Source organism: Orycteropus afer, unplaced genomic scaffold (genome assembly GCF_000298275.1).
Source record: "Orycteropus afer afer isolate SDZICR_OR568_19922 unplaced genomic scaffold, OryAfe1.0 scaffold00097, whole genome shotgun sequence".
In the NCBI taxonomy this organism is placed as follows: domain Eukaryota; kingdom Metazoa; phylum Chordata; class Mammalia; order Tubulidentata; family Orycteropodidae; genus Orycteropus; species Orycteropus afer.
The window spans coordinates 9,227,620-9,247,405 of NW_006921684.1; the positions used below are offsets into that span (position 1 = coordinate 9,227,620).

General features: G+C 39.5%; 1 protein-coding gene across 1 annotated transcript in view; it reads left to right on the forward strand.

Moving 5' to 3' along the window:
- Positions 1 to 18,162, forward strand: part of IRAK3 (interleukin 1 receptor associated kinase 3) — a 74,519-nt gene extending 56,357 nt beyond the window's left edge. The window contains exons 9-12 of the mRNA XM_007942755.2: positions 15,847 to 16,045; positions 16,303 to 16,365; positions 16,448 to 16,612; positions 17,815 to 18,162. Coding sequence (XP_007940946.2) covers positions 15,847 to 16,045; positions 16,303 to 16,365; positions 16,448 to 16,612; positions 17,815 to 18,162 — 775 coding nt within the window. The remainder of the gene's footprint in view (positions 1 to 15,846; positions 16,046 to 16,302; positions 16,366 to 16,447; positions 16,613 to 17,814) is intronic.
- The last annotated feature ends 1,624 nt before the right edge of the window (positions 18,163 to 19,786 follow it).

The window sequence follows — 19,786 nt, forward strand, 5'->3', positions numbered from 1 at the left end:
CCACTGAACATCTGTCAGACGGTATTGACATTCAGTCTCCAGCAGTTTTAGCTCAACATGAAACTGGTTGACCTAGATTACCCTCCCGAATCTCTTCTAAATGAATTCTTCACTTTGAGGTAAACCTGGACTTCCTTGATTCTTGGTTCTTCTATATACAGCCCATGCTTTAGGAAGGTTTGAAATCCCTTCTTCTTCTCTTCTTATTAATTTACTAAATCTGTCATATTAATTTACTAAATCTTTGTAAGAAAAGGGAGTTTCTATGAAGGATGCCATTTCATTGCATAGCCATGGTAATTGGCTAAAAAAAGGACTTCTCAAAATCTGTGTTAAAACCTTTTCCTTGAGTAAGTCAGGGCTCTTCTTTTGTTGGAGTGAGAAATGGAAGATATTCTTATGGTTATTTTCTTTTTTGCATTTGGGCCTTTGATGAGTCACTGGAGACTATTATAAGTCATTTGACATTGTTAAATAATGGTTTTTAATAGTATAAAATAACATGGAACAATGTGTTTAAAGGGAAATTAAGTGAAAAATGCTGAACTGAAGTAGTATGCAGTATATAATTATAACTCTGTAGTACTAAAAATTCTTGGATTGAAAATATTAGTCTGTCTTGATCATTGTGATCTTTTAAGATCTATCTGTATGAGAACAAACTGACAATAACTCAGAAGATTAGATAAGACACTTAGTGGGACAATGAGTGTATGTTAATAGGGTGGGGAGGAGTGAGCACAGTTGCACAACTGGACGAACATAATCAATGGCACTGAATTGTACATGGAGAAATTATTGAATCAGTGGGTGTTTTGCTGTTTATATTCTCAATAACAAAAATAAAATAAAGTATTAAAAAATATTTTAAAAATATTTTAATCCAGAGATTAAAAGTAAAGCATACCAACATTTTAATAAGGCTTTGTTTGGAATGAGAGGGTATGGCTCTTATTTTTTATATAGCTTATTTTCACTTCTACTCTTTTACGTTTTTTTAATTTTTATTTAAGTAGGATGTTCTACTCTTAAAAATAAAATTTATTATAAAAAATAATTTGGCATTCACAACTTTCTCTCTTAAAACAAATAAACAGAAGAGTTCCAAGCAGGAGTCTCAAGTTACTAAATGAAATCCTAATGTTATCATTTGACTCCTTCTCTGTAGTTAATTCCATCTATAGAGAAGCTTGCTAATCTTACAACTCTGTAGTTTTTTCAATAGTTTAAGAAATGGAGATTACTAGGGTCCAACACATGAGCAATACTTTTATCTAAGGAAAATGAAATGGTGTCTGCTCTGTGACTGGGGAGGGAGAAGAATGGTGGGAAGAACATAGGAAATCTAGGCTGAAGCCCAAATCCTGCATCATGTTCTTGGGCCACAGTTTTCTCACCTATACATTCAAGGCCAACCAAGGGATTCCAAGTGGAACATCTTCCTTTCAAATTCTGTGACATTACACCTGTCTATGTTTGTACTGTGCTCTGTATTCACAAACCTAAGTATTGTGAGAGAAAAGTGATGTGACTCCATACTCTTCATGTTCTGGGCAAGCCTTACGCTGATAAGCTTCTCAACTAGGCTAATCAGTTTAGGGAGGCACTTCCAGAGATCCGCCCACCTGAGGACAGGCCTTAGGCAGAATCCCGAAATGCCTGCTTTCCAGGAGAACCTTCTCCCTGCCAGGTTCAACAGCCACTGCAGGGATCTCATTGCTTTCTCTGTTCCTTGTTAAGAGTGTGGCCTTAGGAGTCACACAGATCTCAGTGCAAATCCCTGCTCTACTACTTTCTAACAGTTTGAACTTGGGCCAAAGCAAATAACCCAAACCTGTTACCTTATAATCAGTTCTGACTAATAACAACACCATGGGACAGTGTAGACCCCTCCCCCCATAGGGTTTCCAAAGCTGTGATCTATGGAAGCAGACTGCTCCATCTTATTTGAATTCTTTGAATGAGGAGGCTCAGTCTCTTCATCTAACTGAGCATGATCCCACTTGCCTCCTCAAGTTGTGAGGACTGAATGAGATAATTAAGTGAGCATAGCCCAGAGCCTGGAAATAAACTGTAATAATGGTTTATGCTTGACTACTAACTGAGATGGGCAATGTGAACCCACTCAGTAGTACCACAAAAGAGAGTCCTGGTGATACGCTTGTGTAAAGATTACAGCTAAGAAAACCATAGGGTCACCATAAGCTGGAATCAACTTGATGACAATGGGTTTGCCTTTTTTTGAGTTTTTTGTGTGTTTGTTTGTTTAATGCAAGACTGGAGGTCCCGAGATAGTGCAGATATTTTGCACTTGCTCCTTCCAGCTCCCGAAGTGTCTCATCTAATTTGTCCTTGGACTCTCGCCACAATGGAAGACCCAGTATATTGTAGGCTGACATGCTCCATTTGGGTATAGTTCTGGTTATTAGAATGTTTCATATTGAGCAAATACCTGTCATCTAGTGACTCACCCATTAGCCATTGTTTTACCAGTGGAATTATCTATATATAGCTAATGAAAAACAGAGATAAAAGTTTATTTCAATTCCGCTTTGTAATCAGGTTTCATAATCTTTTATGCACAGCTGAAGGAAAAGATGTTTCTTTCAGTTAACTGTAGTGAATTTAAAAAGGACAGGGAAATAGGAAGACTAAGTTTTAGTCCTCCTGCTGCTATTGACAAGGTATTTCTCATTGGGCAAATAATTTCAACAACTGGACCTCATTTACCTCCTTTGAAAAAGAAGCAATTATACTATAACAGTGATGACAAATCAGTTTCAGCTCACATTCTACTTCCGATTGATTGATAGTGACTTCCCAAGCACAGTGCTGAAAGGGTATCTGAGGTGAGTGCTCTCTGAAATCCCTTAGTATTGTCTGCCAAGGATATGGGAAGAAGATTTGGCAACACTTAGACTACATATTCGCCTTTCCTATACTGGGTAACCTAAGGTTATTTAATGGTTGCAAGTGTTCTTATTTAACAGATTTGTTATTGTTGCTGTTAGGTACCTCTAAGTCAGTTCCCACTCATAGAAACAATATGTGCAACAGAAGGAAATACTGCCTGGTCCTGCACCATCCCCACAATCTGTATTTGCTGTATTTGAGCCCATTGTTGCAGCCACTGTATCAATCCATCTCTTTGAGGATCTTCCTCCTTCATGGTGACCTTCTACGTTACCAAGCATGGTGTCCTTCTCCAGGGTCTGATCCTTCCTGAAAACATATCCAAAGAAAGTGAGATGAAATCTCTCCATCTTTACTTCTAAGGGACATTCTGGATGTACTTCTTCCAAGACAGATTTGTTTGTTCTTCTGGTAGTCCATGATACTGAATATTCTTCACCAACACCATAATTCAAATACATCAACTCTTCTTTGGTCTTCCTTATTCATTGTCCAGCTTCCACATACATATGAGGTGATTGAAATTACTGTGGGCTGGATCAGGTGCACCTAAGTCTTCAAAGTGACATCTTTGCTTTTTAATACAAAAGAAGTCTTTTGCAGCAGATTTGCTCAATACAATACACCATTTGATTTCTTGACTGCTGTTTCCATAGGCACTGATTGTGGATCCAAGTAAAATGAAATCCTTGACACCTTCAATCTTTTCACAACTTATCATGATGTTGCTTATTGGTCCAGTTGTGAGGAATTTTTTCTCTTTATTTTGAGGTACAACCCCCACTGAAGGCTATAATCTTTGATCTTCATCAATAAGTGTTTCAAGTCCTCTTCTTTTGATCAGCAAAGGTTTGTCCTCTGCATCACAGGTTGTTAATGAGTCTTCTCCTAGTCTTGATGCCACATTCTTCTTCATATAGTCCAGCTTCTTGAATTATTTGCTCAGCATACAGATTGAATAAATATATTGAAAGAATACAACCCTGATGCACACCTTTCCTGAATTTAAACTATGCAGTATCCCCTTGTTGTATTTGAATGACTGTCCCTTGGTCTATGTACAGGTTCCACATGAACACAATTAAGTGTTCTGGAATTCCATTCTTTGCAATGTTATCCATAATTTGTTATAATACACACAGTCGAATGCCTTTGCATGGTCAATAAAATACAAGTAAACATCTTAAGATCCATCTGACATCCAAGACTTCCAACCTGTTCATTCTGATTTGACCCCTTGCCGTTAATTTGCCTTTCTACCCCAGATATTCTTAATCAGAATCTACATTTTAACAACATCCCCACTGGCATATTAAAATCTAGATTCTGATTCAGTCTATCTGGGGTGGAAAAGCAAATTTTCAGCAGGGGTTAACTGGAATGAACTTTGAAGCCCTGCTGACATCAGCAATATATCCTTTATTCCAACTCCTCTTCTGAATCCAGTTTGAATTAGCTGAGTTTCCTGTGTATGTAGTCCTGCAACCATTTTTTAATTACCTTCTGCAAAATTTTACTCGTGTGATATTTAGGATATTTTTCAATAATTTCCTCATTCTGTTGGATCACCTTTCTTTGTAATGGGCACAAGTATGGATCTCTTCCAGTTGGCTGGCCTGGTAGCTATTTTCCAAATCTCTTGGCTTAGATGAATGAGGGCTTCCATTGCATCCATTTGCTGGAACATCTCAATGGGTATTCCATTGATTCCTGGAGGCTTGTTTTTTGCCAATGTCTTCATTGCAGCTTGGACTCTTCTTTCAGTACCATCAGTTCTTGATCATATGCTATCTCGTGAAGTGGTTGAATGTCAACCAATTCTTTTTGGTTCAGTGACTCTGTATCCTTTCCATCTTCTTTTGATGCTTCTTGCATTGTTCAATATTTCACCTACAGAATCCTTTGATACAATAACTCAAAGCTTAAATTTTTTTCTTCAGCTCTTTCAGGTTGTGAAATGCCAAGCATGTTCTTCTGTTTTGGTTTTCTAAAGGTCTTTGTAAATTTCATTATAATACTTTACTCTGTCTTCTTGAGCTGCCTTTGAAATCTTCTATTCAGCTCTTTTACTTCATCATTTCTTCCATTCACTTTAGCTACTCTACATTCAAGAGCTAGTTTCAGAGTCTCTTCTGACATCCAATTTAGACTTCTTTTTCTTTCCTGTCTTTTTAATGACATTTGCTTTCTTCATGTATAACATCTTGATACCATCCCACAACTCATGTGTTCTTCAGTCCTTCCTGTTCAATGTGTCAAGAGTATTCCTGAGTCTCTAAATTTAGTTGAGATATACTCAAGGGTGTACTTTGGTTCTTGTGAACATGGTTCTCCAACTTGACCTTGCATTGGAGCAGTTGATGTCTTTTCTATAGTCAGCCCCTGGCCTTCTTTTGACTGAGGATCCTGAGCTTCTCCATCATTTCTTTCCACAGATGTAACTGACTTAATTCCTGTGTATTCCATCCAGTGAGGTCCATGTGTATAATTGCCATCTATGTCATTGAAAACTGACAGAAGAGTGCTGGCTTTTCCATATATTGATTATATTAACACATATTTACTTAGTATCTTCTATAGGCTCAAGGTCTCTAGGTGGTGCAAACAGTTTGTGCTCTACTAGTAACCTGTTAGTAGTGGTGCTGTGGAAGAAATGCCTGTCAATCTCTTTCTAAAAAGATTATACCCCGGAAAATACTAGAGGGCTCAGTTCTACTCTGTAACACAAGGGGTCACCATGAGTCAGGATCAACGAGGGCAATGAATTTGTTTTTCTAGCCTCAGTATTATCCTTATGTAAACAACATCAAGTGTGCTATCTTTAAGTGCCAAATGTTATATGTTATAGATTGAATTGTGTCCCCCAAAAAATGTGTGTTGTAAATCCTAACCACTATGCCTGTGGTTATAATCCCATTTGGGAATGGATAGTTTTTGCTATGTTAGTAAGGCAGGATTAGGTTGGGTGTGTCTTAAATTAATCTCTTTTGAGATATAGAAGAGGTTAAACAAGCAAGTGAGAAGCAGAGATGGGGTGAGATAGAAGCCAAGCACATGGAGATCTCCATAGAACCAGGAAGCAAAAATTGAAGAGACAAGGACCTTCCTCCAGAGCTGACACTAAGAGAAAGCCTTCTCCTAGAGTTGGTGCACTGAATTCGGACTGCTAACCTTCTGAATTGTGAGATTATAAATTTGTGTTTGTGAAAGCCATCCACTTGTGGTATTTGTGTTATAGCAGCATTAGATAACTAAGACAGTACAAACTGTACAACAGGAACTTGAAGAAAGGTTCAGAGTAATCCAGTGAAATTTTCATGGAAGAATGAGTCTTACAGCTGTACAGAGGATTTGGATAAAAATAAGAGAGTACAGAATGAGGTGAACAGACTAAAGAAAGCCCAAAAGCAACAAACTCAGTTTATTCTGACTGCATTGGTAAATGTTGTTAGATGCTGTAGAGTCAGTTCCAATTCATAATGACCCTGGGTACAACAGAATGAAACACTGCTCATTCGTGCACCATACTCACAATAATTGCTGTATTGAGCCCATCATTGCAGCCACTGTATCAGTCCATATCATTGAGGGTTTTCCTCTTTTTTGCGGACCCTCTACTTTACCAAGCATGATGTCACTTTCCAATAGTTGGTTCCATTTGTCAGTTTCCCATACTGTGGTGGCTTGTGTGTTGCTGTGATGCTGTCAACTATGCTACTGGTATTTCAGATATCAGCAGGGCCACCCATAGTGGACAGATTTCAGTGTTCCAGACTAAGACAAACTAGGAAGAATGACTTGGCAATCTCCTTCTGGGAAAAAAAAAAAAAAAAGAGGCCAGTGAAAACCTTATGGATAGCAGCAGGATATTGTCTGATATAGTGCCCAGAGATGAACCCCTCAGGTTAGAAGGCACTCAAAATATGACTGGGGAAGCGCTGCCCCTCAAAGTATAGTCAACTTTAATCATGTGGATGGTATAAAGCTTTTGGGACCTTCATAAGCTGGTGTGACATGACTCAAAATGAGAAGAAACAGTTAAAAACATTAGTATTTGGAATGTGGAATGTAGGAAGTATGAATCAAGGATCTATCCAATCAAGATCTATACATCCATAGGAAGTATGAATCAAGGAAGACTGGAAATTGTCAAAAATGAAATGGAACTCTAGGCATTAATGAACTGAAGTAGACTGCTATTGGACTTTGTGAATTGGATAGTTGATAAATTGAAGAGGAACAGCACATTCATTATAAAAAATAACATTTCAAGATCTATCCTGAAGTTCAACACTGTTGATGACAAGCTAATTATTTATAGCCCTACAAGTAAGACCAGTTACTATGACTATTACCCAAATTTATGCACCAACTTCTGAAAATTGTCTGAAATTGATCAAATATGCAATCAAAGTGCATTGGTAATTACTATTAATTGGAATGTGAAAGTTAAAAGCAAAGAAGGATCTGTAATTGGAAAATAAGGTGTTGGTACTAGAAATGATGCCAGAGATCACATGATAGAATTTTGCAAGACCAATGATTTATTCATTGGCAATACTTTTTTCAACAACATAAATGGTGATTATGCATGTAGATCTCACCAGATTGAATACAGAGGAATCAAATCAACTATGTCCATGAAGAAAGATGATGGAAAAGCTCAATACCATCAGTCAGAACAAGGCTGGGGCCAACTGTGGAACAGACCAGCAAATGCTCATGTTGAAGCTGAAGAAAATGGAAAAAAGTCCATGAGAGTCAATGTATGACCTTGAGTATATCCCACCTGAATTTAGAGACTATGTCAATAATAGATTTGGTGCATTGAACACTAATAACTGAAGACCAGAGGAGTTGTAGGAGGATATCAAGGATGTCATACATAAAGAAAGCAAAATTGTCATTGAAAAGACAGGAAAGAAAGAAAAGACCAAAATGAATGTCAGAAGAGGCTCTGAAACTTGCTCTTGAATGTGTATTACCTAATGCGAATGGAAGAAATGATGAAGTAAAACAGCTGAGCAGATTTCAAATGGCAATTGGAGAAGACAAAGTAAAGTATTAAAATAAAATGTGCAAAGACCTGAGTTAGAAAATCAAAAGGGAAGAACATGCTTGGCATTTCTCAAGCTTAAAAAACTGAGGGAAAGATTCAAGTATTGGTAAATACTATTACATTGTTGTTGTTGTTGTTGTTATCTGCCATCGAGTCGGACCCAACTCATAGCGACCCATCCTTGGGTTGCCAAGACAGTATCACTACAGAAGTAGATTGCCCAACCTTCCTTTCGAGGAGTGGTTGGTGGGTTTGAACCACCAGCTTTCTGGTTAGCAGTCAAGTGCCTTAGGCACTATGCTACCAGAGTCTCCTACCATTACATTAAAGGTAGCCAATAGCCCTTAGAAGGATTAGGGAGCTCAATGCAAGTCAGAGGACTTTAGACATAACATAAAATTCAGTGAATAACTTCTTATTAATCTTCTCAGCCACACCGAGTTTAGGTATTCTTGTTATTATCTCAGTTTGACTGAAGAGAAAGGTGAGATTAGTTACTTGTCTCTGCTCCCTGGCTATAGATGGAGGAAAAGAGATGTCATCCCATGTTTGAGTGCATCTAACAATCATGCTCTTCTCCTTGGTTAATTAGAGGTAAAGACAAATAGTAAAGAGCTCAGCTACTTATTGAAAGGCTGATGGTCAAATCCACCTAGAGGCACCTCAGAAGAAAAATCTGGTGGTCTACTTCTGAAAGGTCATAGCCATTGAAAACCATCTGTAGGGCAGTTCTACACTGAAACACATGGGTGCCATGAATCAGAAACAACTTGACAGCAGCTAGTCTGGTTTTGCTGGTTTGCATTATGGGGAAGGAGGGTCCCTAGGTGGTGCAAATGGTTGGTGCCCTCATCTGCTAACTGAAAAGATGGAGGTTCTCGTCCACACAGAGGTGCCTTGGAAGACAGGCCTGGCAATTTTCTTCTGAAAAATCAGCCACTGAAAACCCTATGGAGCACTTGTACTCTGCCACAATAGGGTCACCATGAGTCAGAGTTGACTGGACAGCAACTAGAAAGCATTGCTGGGAACATTTATCACCAGGATTACTGGGGATAAGTTGGCTTTATTGGCAGAAACAGGGGAATTGGGAAGGAGAAAAGATTAGTTTGTGTAACTTTGGAAATGCTGACATCAGATTCCTAGTGAATGCAGTAGGCAGAGGATTTCCAGGGGGAGATTAGACCTGGGGATAAGCATTTGGAATCTTAGCCTTGCTCAAGCAGTGAGAGTAAATAGTTGTCTAAGGAAGAAACTGTCAAGGGCAAGGCTCCGACTCCTCCCAGGGGAAAGCAAAGCAAAGCCACATTTCAAAGATATTTTCAAGAAGTTCGGTAGTTTATTTAGCCCAAAAATGTCTTGTTGTTATTTGCCGTCGAGTCGGCCCCGACTCATAGCGACCCCTCCTTGGGTTTCCGAGGCAGTATCACTATGGAAGTAGGATTGCCCAACCTTCCTTCCGAGGAGTGGCTGGTGGGTTTGAACCGCCAGCCTTCTGGTTAGCAGTCAAGTGCCTTAGGCACTATGCTACCAGAGCTCCTAAAAATGTCTTAGTCATTTGAACTATTCAAAGAGAATGTTACAAAAACAAAATTTATTTCCAGATGGTAGAATCTGAGGAAGAAAAGGATTTAAAGAAAAGAATTTTGCAGAGCTGCAGTCTGTGTTCTTACAAAAGACCCTCACATTTTTATTTGGGAAACAAAGGCATTTAAAAATTACAGGATCACATAAAAGCATCTGAAAGCTGTAAACCTCCCTGTTACTTGCATCCTATCCTTTAGTGAGCTTAATTGTTTTCACATTTATGAATGATTTTAAATTGAAACGCATTTTATTTCACAGCGTTGTTTTAGGCTTTGCATCCTTGGCATTTTTCATCCTTGACATTCATTTCTATTAATGTTTCCAAAGTGGGGAGATCATCTTGGTGAGCAGTTCTAATGTTTCCTATAAGATCATGTTCTCTAATTGGTTTTGCCATTTGTCTCCTGCCAAGTGAAACCGTCTTTTATGCAAAGGTGATCGTCTGGGAAAGAAAGGAAGACAGAAGGCAGTTGCTACAAAATGGATTTTTTAAAAATCAAAATTAATCAGACCATTTTTTTGTGAGGGACTACAAATGCTGAGTGGCCAGAAAGAAGGGGTAGAGAGCCACAGATTGGCCCTTGTAGAGATGACAGGCAATGCCCTAAGTGATCCTGACACCAAGCCTGCACTCCTGGTTCAGCAGTTGTCCTGAGGACCCCAAATCCTTACAAATACACACACTCTCACACACACACACACTGCCGTCAAGTCGGACCCAACTCCAGTGACCCCTCCTTGCGTTTTCAAGGTAGTATCACTATGGAGGTAGATTGCCCAACCTTCCTTCCGAGGAGTGGCTGGAGGGTTTGAACTACCAGCCTTCTGGTTAGCAGTCAAATCCCTTAGGCACTATGCTACCAGAGCTCCTCACACACACATATCTATTTAAAAACAATCATGCTCTTACATGCCAAACACAGCATTTGCACTTAAATTCAAATCCTGTGTTACAATCTAGGTATATCATCTTGTTTTATATTTATGGCCAGAAGGATTCTACTAAATTAGGGTATAAACTGGTGACCAAAGAAAATCTTATCACAAAGTGGCATTTGTTTGGAATGGGGTGTAAAACAAAACAAAACAAAAACACTGTCGTCAAGTTAATTCTGACTCATGGCAATCTCATATGTTACAGAGTAGAACTGCTTCCTGAGGTTTTCTGAGCTATAACCTTTATGGAAGCAGATGACCAGGTCTTTCTTTCATGGCACCACTGGGTGGGTTTGAATCACCAACCTTTAAGTTAATGTTGTTGTGGTTGTTAGGTGCCATCAAGTCGGTTCCAATGAATGGCACCACTATGTACACAGAACAAAATACTGCCCGGTCCTATGCCACCTCTCAGTCATTGCCACATTTGAGCCCATTGTTGCAGCCCTCATGGTCCTCCTGATAACATGTCCAGAGCACATGAGAATTATCTCTCCATCCTTACTTCTAAGGAGCATTCCAGCTGTATTACTTCCAAAGTATAGTAGTTAGTAATTGTACACAAACCCACAAAACTATTGTCCCAGAGACCTCTACAAATAGAAAAATTAAATAACATTCCCAGTCAGGATCTAAAGTTATCCACTTATGTAGGGTCTCCCCACTTCTTCAGTGAAGGCTTCTGCTAGAAGAACTATCTAGAAAGGTGATGGCCTTTCTGTTACCATAAATAGCCTTGCAAGAGAAAATAGGCTATAAACACAGTAAATCGAAGGTGTGGAAACCTAGGATTTTTTAAATTTTTATTTTGTCTCTAGTGGCCACAATGGAAGCTCTGGTGGTGTAGTACTTAAGGTATTTGACTACTAACCAGAAGCCTGGAGGTTTTGGTTTTGGTTTTGGTTTAGTGGCCACAATAGCTGCAAGCTGTCCTTTTGCATTAATTATATCATTATGATTTTAGTTATTTTATGTTGTCTTTATTTCATTAGTCCATTTTCTCCCCACAGGACAAACTTTGTCAGTTGACCTGCTTGGTAGTTGAAAGCATTTTATGTTTGAACATTCTGTTAACAGTTGAAGCAGGAGAAGGAAGTGGGATAGAATTGATTGCTGAAAGGCCTTTCGCTATTCCTACTTTTCTAAAACAGAACATCCTTCTTTCTCAGCTACGATTAACCTTTATTTAGAGCAGTGTAAATCACAGGACTCAAATTTATGTTATATGCTAAAGTTAGCTCGTAAACAACTTGTCTTTTCACCAAATATCATTATTCAAAGGGTAAATGCAGTGCCCTGGAACAATTTCAGATTCTTACTGATGGCCTCTCACTGACCCTAAGTCCTTTGTGGGTTTTATCGTATAACACATAGTTTGTGGTTACCGAGCTCACTTCTGCCTCTTACAGAAGCATGAATCACCAATTGCTGAAAGCTTCCTACCAGTGTTGGGGAGGGCTAAATAAATGGAATAGATTTGGGCTTTCTTGATTTGATTTATTTGGGTACTTTGAAATATTCTGTTTCACATTAGTCCATCCTTTTGCATTCTCATGGTTCTGGCATTTTAAGTTATGATTCTATATCTTCTTGCTTTCGAGTTGGGATGGCAGGAGAAGAGAGCTAGGTGCTCAGAAAAAGAAACCCAGCGTTCAGAGCTTTTCTATTGTCCTCCTATCCTGAAATGAAGTAGGCGCATGCAGAAGACAGCCAGGCTTTTGGGTCCTGGCAGCAAGAGTGACTGAACCTCTCTGCTCACTTCTCATCCTGGCAAACCCACCAAACTCTTACATTAAAATGTTCTGGAATTCTAAAGAATCAGGGCAACTCCAGGAGCCTCAGACTTGATCTAAGCAAGTGCACAGTACACCTCTGAAGGAAATAACTGTCTGTTCTTGTTTAGCACTGGAAAGAAGGTAGGCTCTGACTCTAGTGAGCCCTCACCTTGAGATGGATGTCAGGATAGTCAACACTTTTCTAAGTAAGAAAATGAATAGTTAGAAGTGACACAGATGGGCCTGGGTGAGACCCAGACTGGCCTCAGCAGCTGCCAGGTTTAGAATATCTGGAGAGAAATGATAAGGTGAAGAGAAGAATGAGAACTGTGCTTAGTGATACGTATCTTGGGGCCTCTCTGACTCTCTCCTCATAAATGCAAGGGTCACAGTATAGATAAGAGGATTTAGGGCTTATGATAAGGTGGAATTTTGAGATACTGCAATTCTCTTACCATGCTTAGAGGAAGTAAGAGTGAAAGAAAGGTTAGTATGTAGTACTCTCTATCCTTAAAGGGCTCTTGGGAGTCATTTTATTTTCCCTGTTGATAACCTAGTCTTAGACAAAGTCTGGACTAGAATTATTGAGATCTTAGCTTCATACTGGGAGCTCTGGTAGCATAGTGCCTAAGGCATGTGACTGCTAACCAGAAGCCTGGTGGTTCAAACCTACCAGCCACTCTGCGAAAGGAAGACAGGACAATCTATTTCAGTAGAGACACTGCCTCAGAAACCCGAAGAGGGTTTGTAAGGAGTTGAGATCGACTAGAAGGCAGTGAGGTTTTTTTTTTTTTTTTTTTTTCCTAGTTTTAGCTTCATATAGGACTCTTTTGACCCTCGATTTCTCTAAATAGAGGTAGTACTCTCAATAGCAAGGCGCCCTGGTAGCTCAAAGGTTAAGCATTTGCCTGCTACCCGGAAGGGTGGTGGTTTGAACCCACCTACCCACACCCCAGGAAAAAGACCTGGTGATCTGCTTCTATGAAAATTACAGCCTAGAAAACCCTATGGGGCAGTTCTGCCCTGTCACATGGGGCCATTATGAGTCAAAATCAACTGAATGGCACCTTAGAACAGCAACAACTCTGAAAAGTAGTAACTTGTACAATTCAGATCTCTGGAACTACTGACTGGCTTACTCATACAGGGACAGCAGACCTCTGGAATTCTGTAAGATACAGTATTTGCTGCTTCTTGTTCTTACCTAATAGCAACTACCATTTTTAGTAATAGCGTGTAGTATACAAATATCTACTCATATTTTGAATGGGTGGGCTAGAAATTATTTTTAGAAAGAGAAAAGTCCATATTAGATGCTTCAGTTTCAAGGGAAAAAGGCGAAGTTTGAAGCTCTGGTGGCGCAGTGCCTAAGGCACTTGACTGCTAACCAGAAGGCTGATGGTTCAAACCCACCAGCCACTCCTCGGAAGGAAGGTTGGGCAATCTACTTCTGTAGTGATACCACCTTGGAAACCCAAGGAGGGGTTGCTAGGAGTCGGATCCGACTCGATGGCACATAACAACAACACAACAACAAGGAAAACCGAGGAGAAGGCCAATTTTTCTTGATCTGCCCACCTCTATCAATATGCAGGTGTTCACTCATGACAATTTACTAATCATCCTCTTGGCTGCTGTTCACGGCCTTAGAGTCTGTGGCAGACTCCTGCCAACCACATGCACAACAGATTGAAATGCCGCCTAGTCTTGTACCATCCCCTGATCCTTGTGGATCAGACCACTGCGATTCACAGGGTTTTCATCGGCTGGTTTTCAGAAGGAGATCGCCAGGTCTTTTTTCCTGGTCCATTTTAGTCTAGAAGTTCTGCTGAAACCTGTTCAGCATTATAGCAACACATAAGCTTCCACTGACAGACAGATGGTGGCTGCACATAAAGTGCATTGGCCAGGAATCGAACCTGGATCTCCCACATGGAAGAATACTACTGCTGAACCACCAGTGCTTCCCAATCATCGTTTAGCTGCCTTTAATGAAGTGTCAGGCACTAGGCTATGCACTTCATATTGTCCATACCAGTCCTATAAGTTTTATTGTTTTCCTCAATTTTGACTTATGGGGTGAAGTAACCCCCCAGCCCTCACACAACGAGGAAAAGGCAGCACTGGGACATGTGTCAGGTGAAATGTGTCCCCCTCTTGGTTTATCCTTTCCCATCTCTGCTAAGACAGCTCTTCTGAGTATAGTAAGTTGATGTTTACTCTCAGCCAAGATGTTAAGTGATTATTGCGGTGTTTAAGTGACAACAGCTTAAACTAACTCTAAGCACTCTTCCTTTGCTTCTGCAAATATCTGTATTTTAAGTAACTCAAACACAGAAAAGATGTAGTGAAGGAACAATGGGGTCAGGGTTATCATTAAGGCAGGGGCTACCTAAGATTCTTGAAATCATTCCAGGTCTCTGCTGATAAGCCCAGCATTCCACAGCACAGCTGGATATACATTGCTGTTGTTGTTGTTGGTAGGTGCCATCAAATAGGCTCAAAGGTAGCATAGTGCCTAAGGCATTTGACTGCTAACCAGAAGGCTGGCAGTTCACACCCGCTAGCCACTCCTTGGACAGAAGATTGGGCAATCTACTTCTGTAGAGATAGCGCCCCAGAAACCCAAAACCAAACAAAACTCACTGCCATCCAGTCAGATCCAACTCATAGCAACCCCTCCTTGAGTTTCTGAGGCAGTATCACTAAGGAAGTAGATTGCCCCATCTTCTTTCCAAGGAGTGGCTGGTGGGTTTGAACCCCCAGCCTTCTGGTTAGCAGTCACATGCCTTAGGCACTACACCACCAGAGCTCCCATGAGGTGACTGAAAATGCCATGGTTTTAATCAGATTCGCTTTAGTCATCAAAGTGACAGTTTTGCTTTTAAAAACCTTGAAAAGGTCCTTTAATTTCTTGACTGCTGCTTCCATGGGTGTTGATTTTTGATGCAAGAAGAATAAAGTCCTTGACAAGTCAGACACATAGTTGATTAGCTGATTAAAAATCAGTTAATGTTTTCATTACTCATAAACAGAGCTCAAGGAAAGCCATTTTGGTTAACTTTGTTTCTCTTTCCTAACAATGCATCAATTTTATCCATCAACTCTAAATATGTATCTGCAAATTTTAAAACCAAACCATTGCTGTAAAGTTGATTCAGACTCATAGTGACCCTATAGGACAGAGTGGAGCTGCCCTATAGGATTTCCAAGGCTGTAATCTTTATGGAAGCAGACTGCCACATCTCTCTCCCATGGAGTGGCTGATGGATTTGAACCACCAAATTTTCAGTTAGCAGCCTGGCACTTAAACACTGCATCGCCAGAGCTTCTGTAAGTTTTAAATGAGCATTATTCCTAGACAAATGTGCTATTTTAGCTTTTCTACAACTTTTGGGTTTATTCTTAAAAAAAAAAAAAAAAAAAGTAAATATACTCCACTTCATGAAAAATTAAGCTTTGCTTTATTTTATCAATATTTTGAATAACCAGCTATAAAGGTGAGCTTGTCATGTTGCTTTTTACTGGAATGTCTTTATGATCTTTTGTCTTATTTGTGCTTGATCATAATTTTAGTGCAAACATACTTTTGGATGATCAATTTCAACCTAAACTAACTGATTTTGCCATGGCACACTTCCGACCCCACCTAGAACATCAGAGTTCTACCATAAACATGACCAGCAGCAGCAGTAAACATCTGTGGTATATGCCAGAAGAGTATATCAGACAGGGCAAACTTTCCATTAAAACAGATGTCTACAGCTTTGGAATTGTAAGTACCAACTACAGTTAACAAAGGCGGAAAGTTTATCACTGAGAATATTCTAAATTGTAAGAATTTTTTAAAGGGCTTTAACTTTTAATCTTATGGTTTCCTGTTACTCATTATCTTATGAATTAATTCTTTGTAATAAGTAATAAAACATAAAGTGATTAATTAAAATGAACTATTCATTGTTATGGTTAATAGCTGCAACCACTATTTGTGATATATGAAGATATAGCCTAACTTTATATATATCCTTGTAGGTAATAATGGAAGTTCTAACAGGTTGTAAAGTGGTGTTAGATGATCCAAAACATATCCGGCTGGTAAGAATTTCTCCATCTCTGCATCTATCATTGGTGATTTTCCTGAGTTCTACAAAATAAGCTTGTCTCCTTCTTTTCCTAGAGGGATCTCCTCATGGAGCTGATGGAGAAGAGAGGCCTCAATTCGTGTCTTTCATTTTTAGATAAGGGAATAAATGCCTGTCCTCGGAATTTCTCTGCCAGACTATTCTCTTTGGCAGGCCAGTGTGTTGCAACGCGGGCCAAGTTAAGGCCGCTGATGGATGAAGTACGTATACACATGGTTTTACCCAAAACTAAGCCCACAGAACCATGGAAAATTTAAATTGGATAAGTTGTGTATCTAAGTGAATTATTTATTGCTGAGACAAATCCAGCCCCCAACAGAGGATTCCAACATAGTGCATAGCTTTTCCAGGTCAAAAAGTCCTACCATTTAGATTGTTGTTGTTGTTGTTGTTATGTACCATTGAGTCGGCCCGACTCATAGTGACCCCTCCTTGGGTTTCCGAGGCAGTATCACTACGGAAGCAGATTGCCCCATCTACCAAATCAGTTGGGGAGCTTTTAAAGTACATATGCCTAGGCCTCAAACTTAAGATTTTGGGGAATGACAATCTCTATGATGAGTCCTACTGATCTGTATCTTAAGAAAGTCCCTGAGGTAATTTTAACCCAATGGTCCACAAACTGGCATTTGAGAACTATAGATTGGACAGCCTATCTCCCACATAAATCCTCCATGTATTTATTACAGTTGAAGTAAAAAATGTAGAGACTCACCCAAGTTCACGAAGCTAGTTGTGGCAAGTCTGGGACTAACACTGAAGTCTCTTGATATTTAATTTTGTGCAGGTTCCTTTATACTTTGCTTCAAGTCACTTAATTTACTCATTAAAATGAAGACGTTTCACTAATCTTTGGGGCATTTGTGGTTCAGTGGTAGAATCCTTGTCTTCCATGTGGGAGACCTGCATTCAGTTCCAGGCGAAGGCATCTCAAGTGCAGCCACTACTCGTCTGTCAGCGGAGGCTTGCATGTTGCTATGATGCTGCACAAATTTTAGTGAAGTATCCAGACTAAGATAGATTAGGAATAAAGGTCTGGCAATCTCCTGAAAATCACCCAGTGAAAACCCTATGGATCACTATGGTCCTATCTGCAACTGATCCTGGGGACGGTGCAGGACCAGGCAGGGTTCTGTTCTGTTGTACACTCAGCCACTGTGAGTTAAGGGCCTACTTGTTAGCAGCTAATAACAACAAAAACTAATCTTTAAGGTCCTTTCTCATTCAGAATTCTATAGTTGAATTTATTTGATGAAAGTGAAAGAGTATTTTTTTCAATGTTGTTGTTGTTGTTATGTGCCATCGAGTCGGACCCGACTCACAGCGACCCCTCAATAAAAACACTAAAAAAAGAAGAAAGGTTATTCAAGTTTACCTCAATGTTTGTTTCTTTGTTCATTAGGTCCTAAATACTCTTGAAAATACTCAAGCCAGCTTATATTTTGGAGAGGATCCTCCCACATCACTGAAGTCCTTCCGGTGTCCTTCTCCCCTTTTCTTGGATAACATACCAAGTATCCCAGTGGAAGATGATGAAAACCAGAATATTCACTCACATCCTCATGATAAAGATTTGAGAAAAGACAGAATGACTCAGAAAATTCCTTTTGAATGCAGTCAGTCTGAGGTTACATTTCTGGGCTTTGATAGAAAGGCAGTGAGTAAGACAAATGAGGATGCCTGCAGCAGGCCCAGTTCTTCTTGTGAAGAAAGTCGGTCCTCAAAGCATGAGTGCCATCCTAGCACTTAAGGGCCTAAGATATGAACATGGACAGTTCTTAGAGGCTACAGGAGATTCTCATGGGAGATAGCTAGTGGTGATGAGATGTTCCTCTGAATTTTCCTGGAAGGAATATGATTTCACCGAAAGATAAAGAAAAAAAGCATGTAATGCTCAGTCACTTGTCTACAAGTATCATCTTGGGTAGGCATTGCCTCCATAGGTAATGCCAAGAGGGTGATCTAATGGTGAGTTTCAGTGATGCAGATAAGCTGTCTAGACACTCTTTTCTTCCCAACCTCCAAAACAGAGTGGCTTAAAATTTAGTTTCATCAGGATAATCGCCTCATGATGGAACCAAACAACATTATGGAGAAAACAGGTAGAACCATTCAAAGTCACCTGAGATCATGGGCTCTGACTTCAGACATACAAAACTCTCAAATAGGGACTGAATTCTAATGTCTTCTTCCAGTCGATCAATGTAAGTCTCTATTCCGCTGGATTTCATTGTTTGGTTCTGCTTGCTTGCAAAAGTTATAAGGAATATCTATTTTGTAAATATTAATAGATACCTCTTTAAAGAATTACTATTTTGCTTATTCTGATTGGTCTTTAGTATTTTTCTGGTCATCTGTGTCATCACCAGGCTCACGCTTGGCCATGCCATGTTCTATTTAGAGAGAGGATTCCTGATCAAGATCTGTATTTTTATATTTAAACTCTCAAGACATTTGATACATATGATACAACTGTCAAATATCATTATAACTTTTTACTAATATAAAGACTTTTTATATCCTGGATTAAATAGTGACTAATTTTTTGCCCCTGAGAAAATGGCTGGTCACAAGGGCCTAGGTCAGACTTCGGGTCGGTTCTCTATCTTCCAGCATGGACCTTTTGCCCTGTTGTTTTCTGTAGGATTTCCCTTTGAAAATCCTACTCAACCCTTCAGGGCCCCACAGAAATGCTGTACCACCAGAGTGCTTCCCAAATCTCTCAGCCAGTACTACTTACTTTATCAGTATTTTTATTAAAAATTTTTTGTATTTGTTTTACATTTATCACTTTCTGAATTGTATCAAAGTTAACTGTGCCACCTTATCTCTCTTAGAAAATAGTAAACATCCTGTATTGGTTCTCTATAACTGCTACAACAAATTACCCCAAGCTGAAACAAAAACCAAACTCATAGCCATCAAGTCAATTCTGACTCATAGCAACCCCCCAATGGGTTTCCAAGGATGGAAATCTTTACAGAAGCAGACTGCTTCATTTTTCTTCTATGGAGCAGCTAGTGGGTTCAAGCCACTGACTTTCTGGTTAGCAGCTAAATGCCTTAACCACTATACCACCAGAGCTCCTTTACCACAAGCTTACTGTCTTAAAATATCATAAGTTTATTGTTTTACATTCCAGAAGTCCTTGGTATTCCTTCTAGAAACTCTAGTTGAGAATCTTTTTCTTTGTCTTTTCTAACTTCTAGAGAGCACCTGAATTCCTTGGTTCATAGCATCTTCCTTTACCTTCAAAGTCAGCAGCATAGCATCTTCAAATCAGTCAGTCTCTCTCTCTCTGACCTTTCTTATAAGGATCCCTGTGGTTGCACTGTGTCTACACAGATAATCCAGGATAATTCCCCATTCTTATC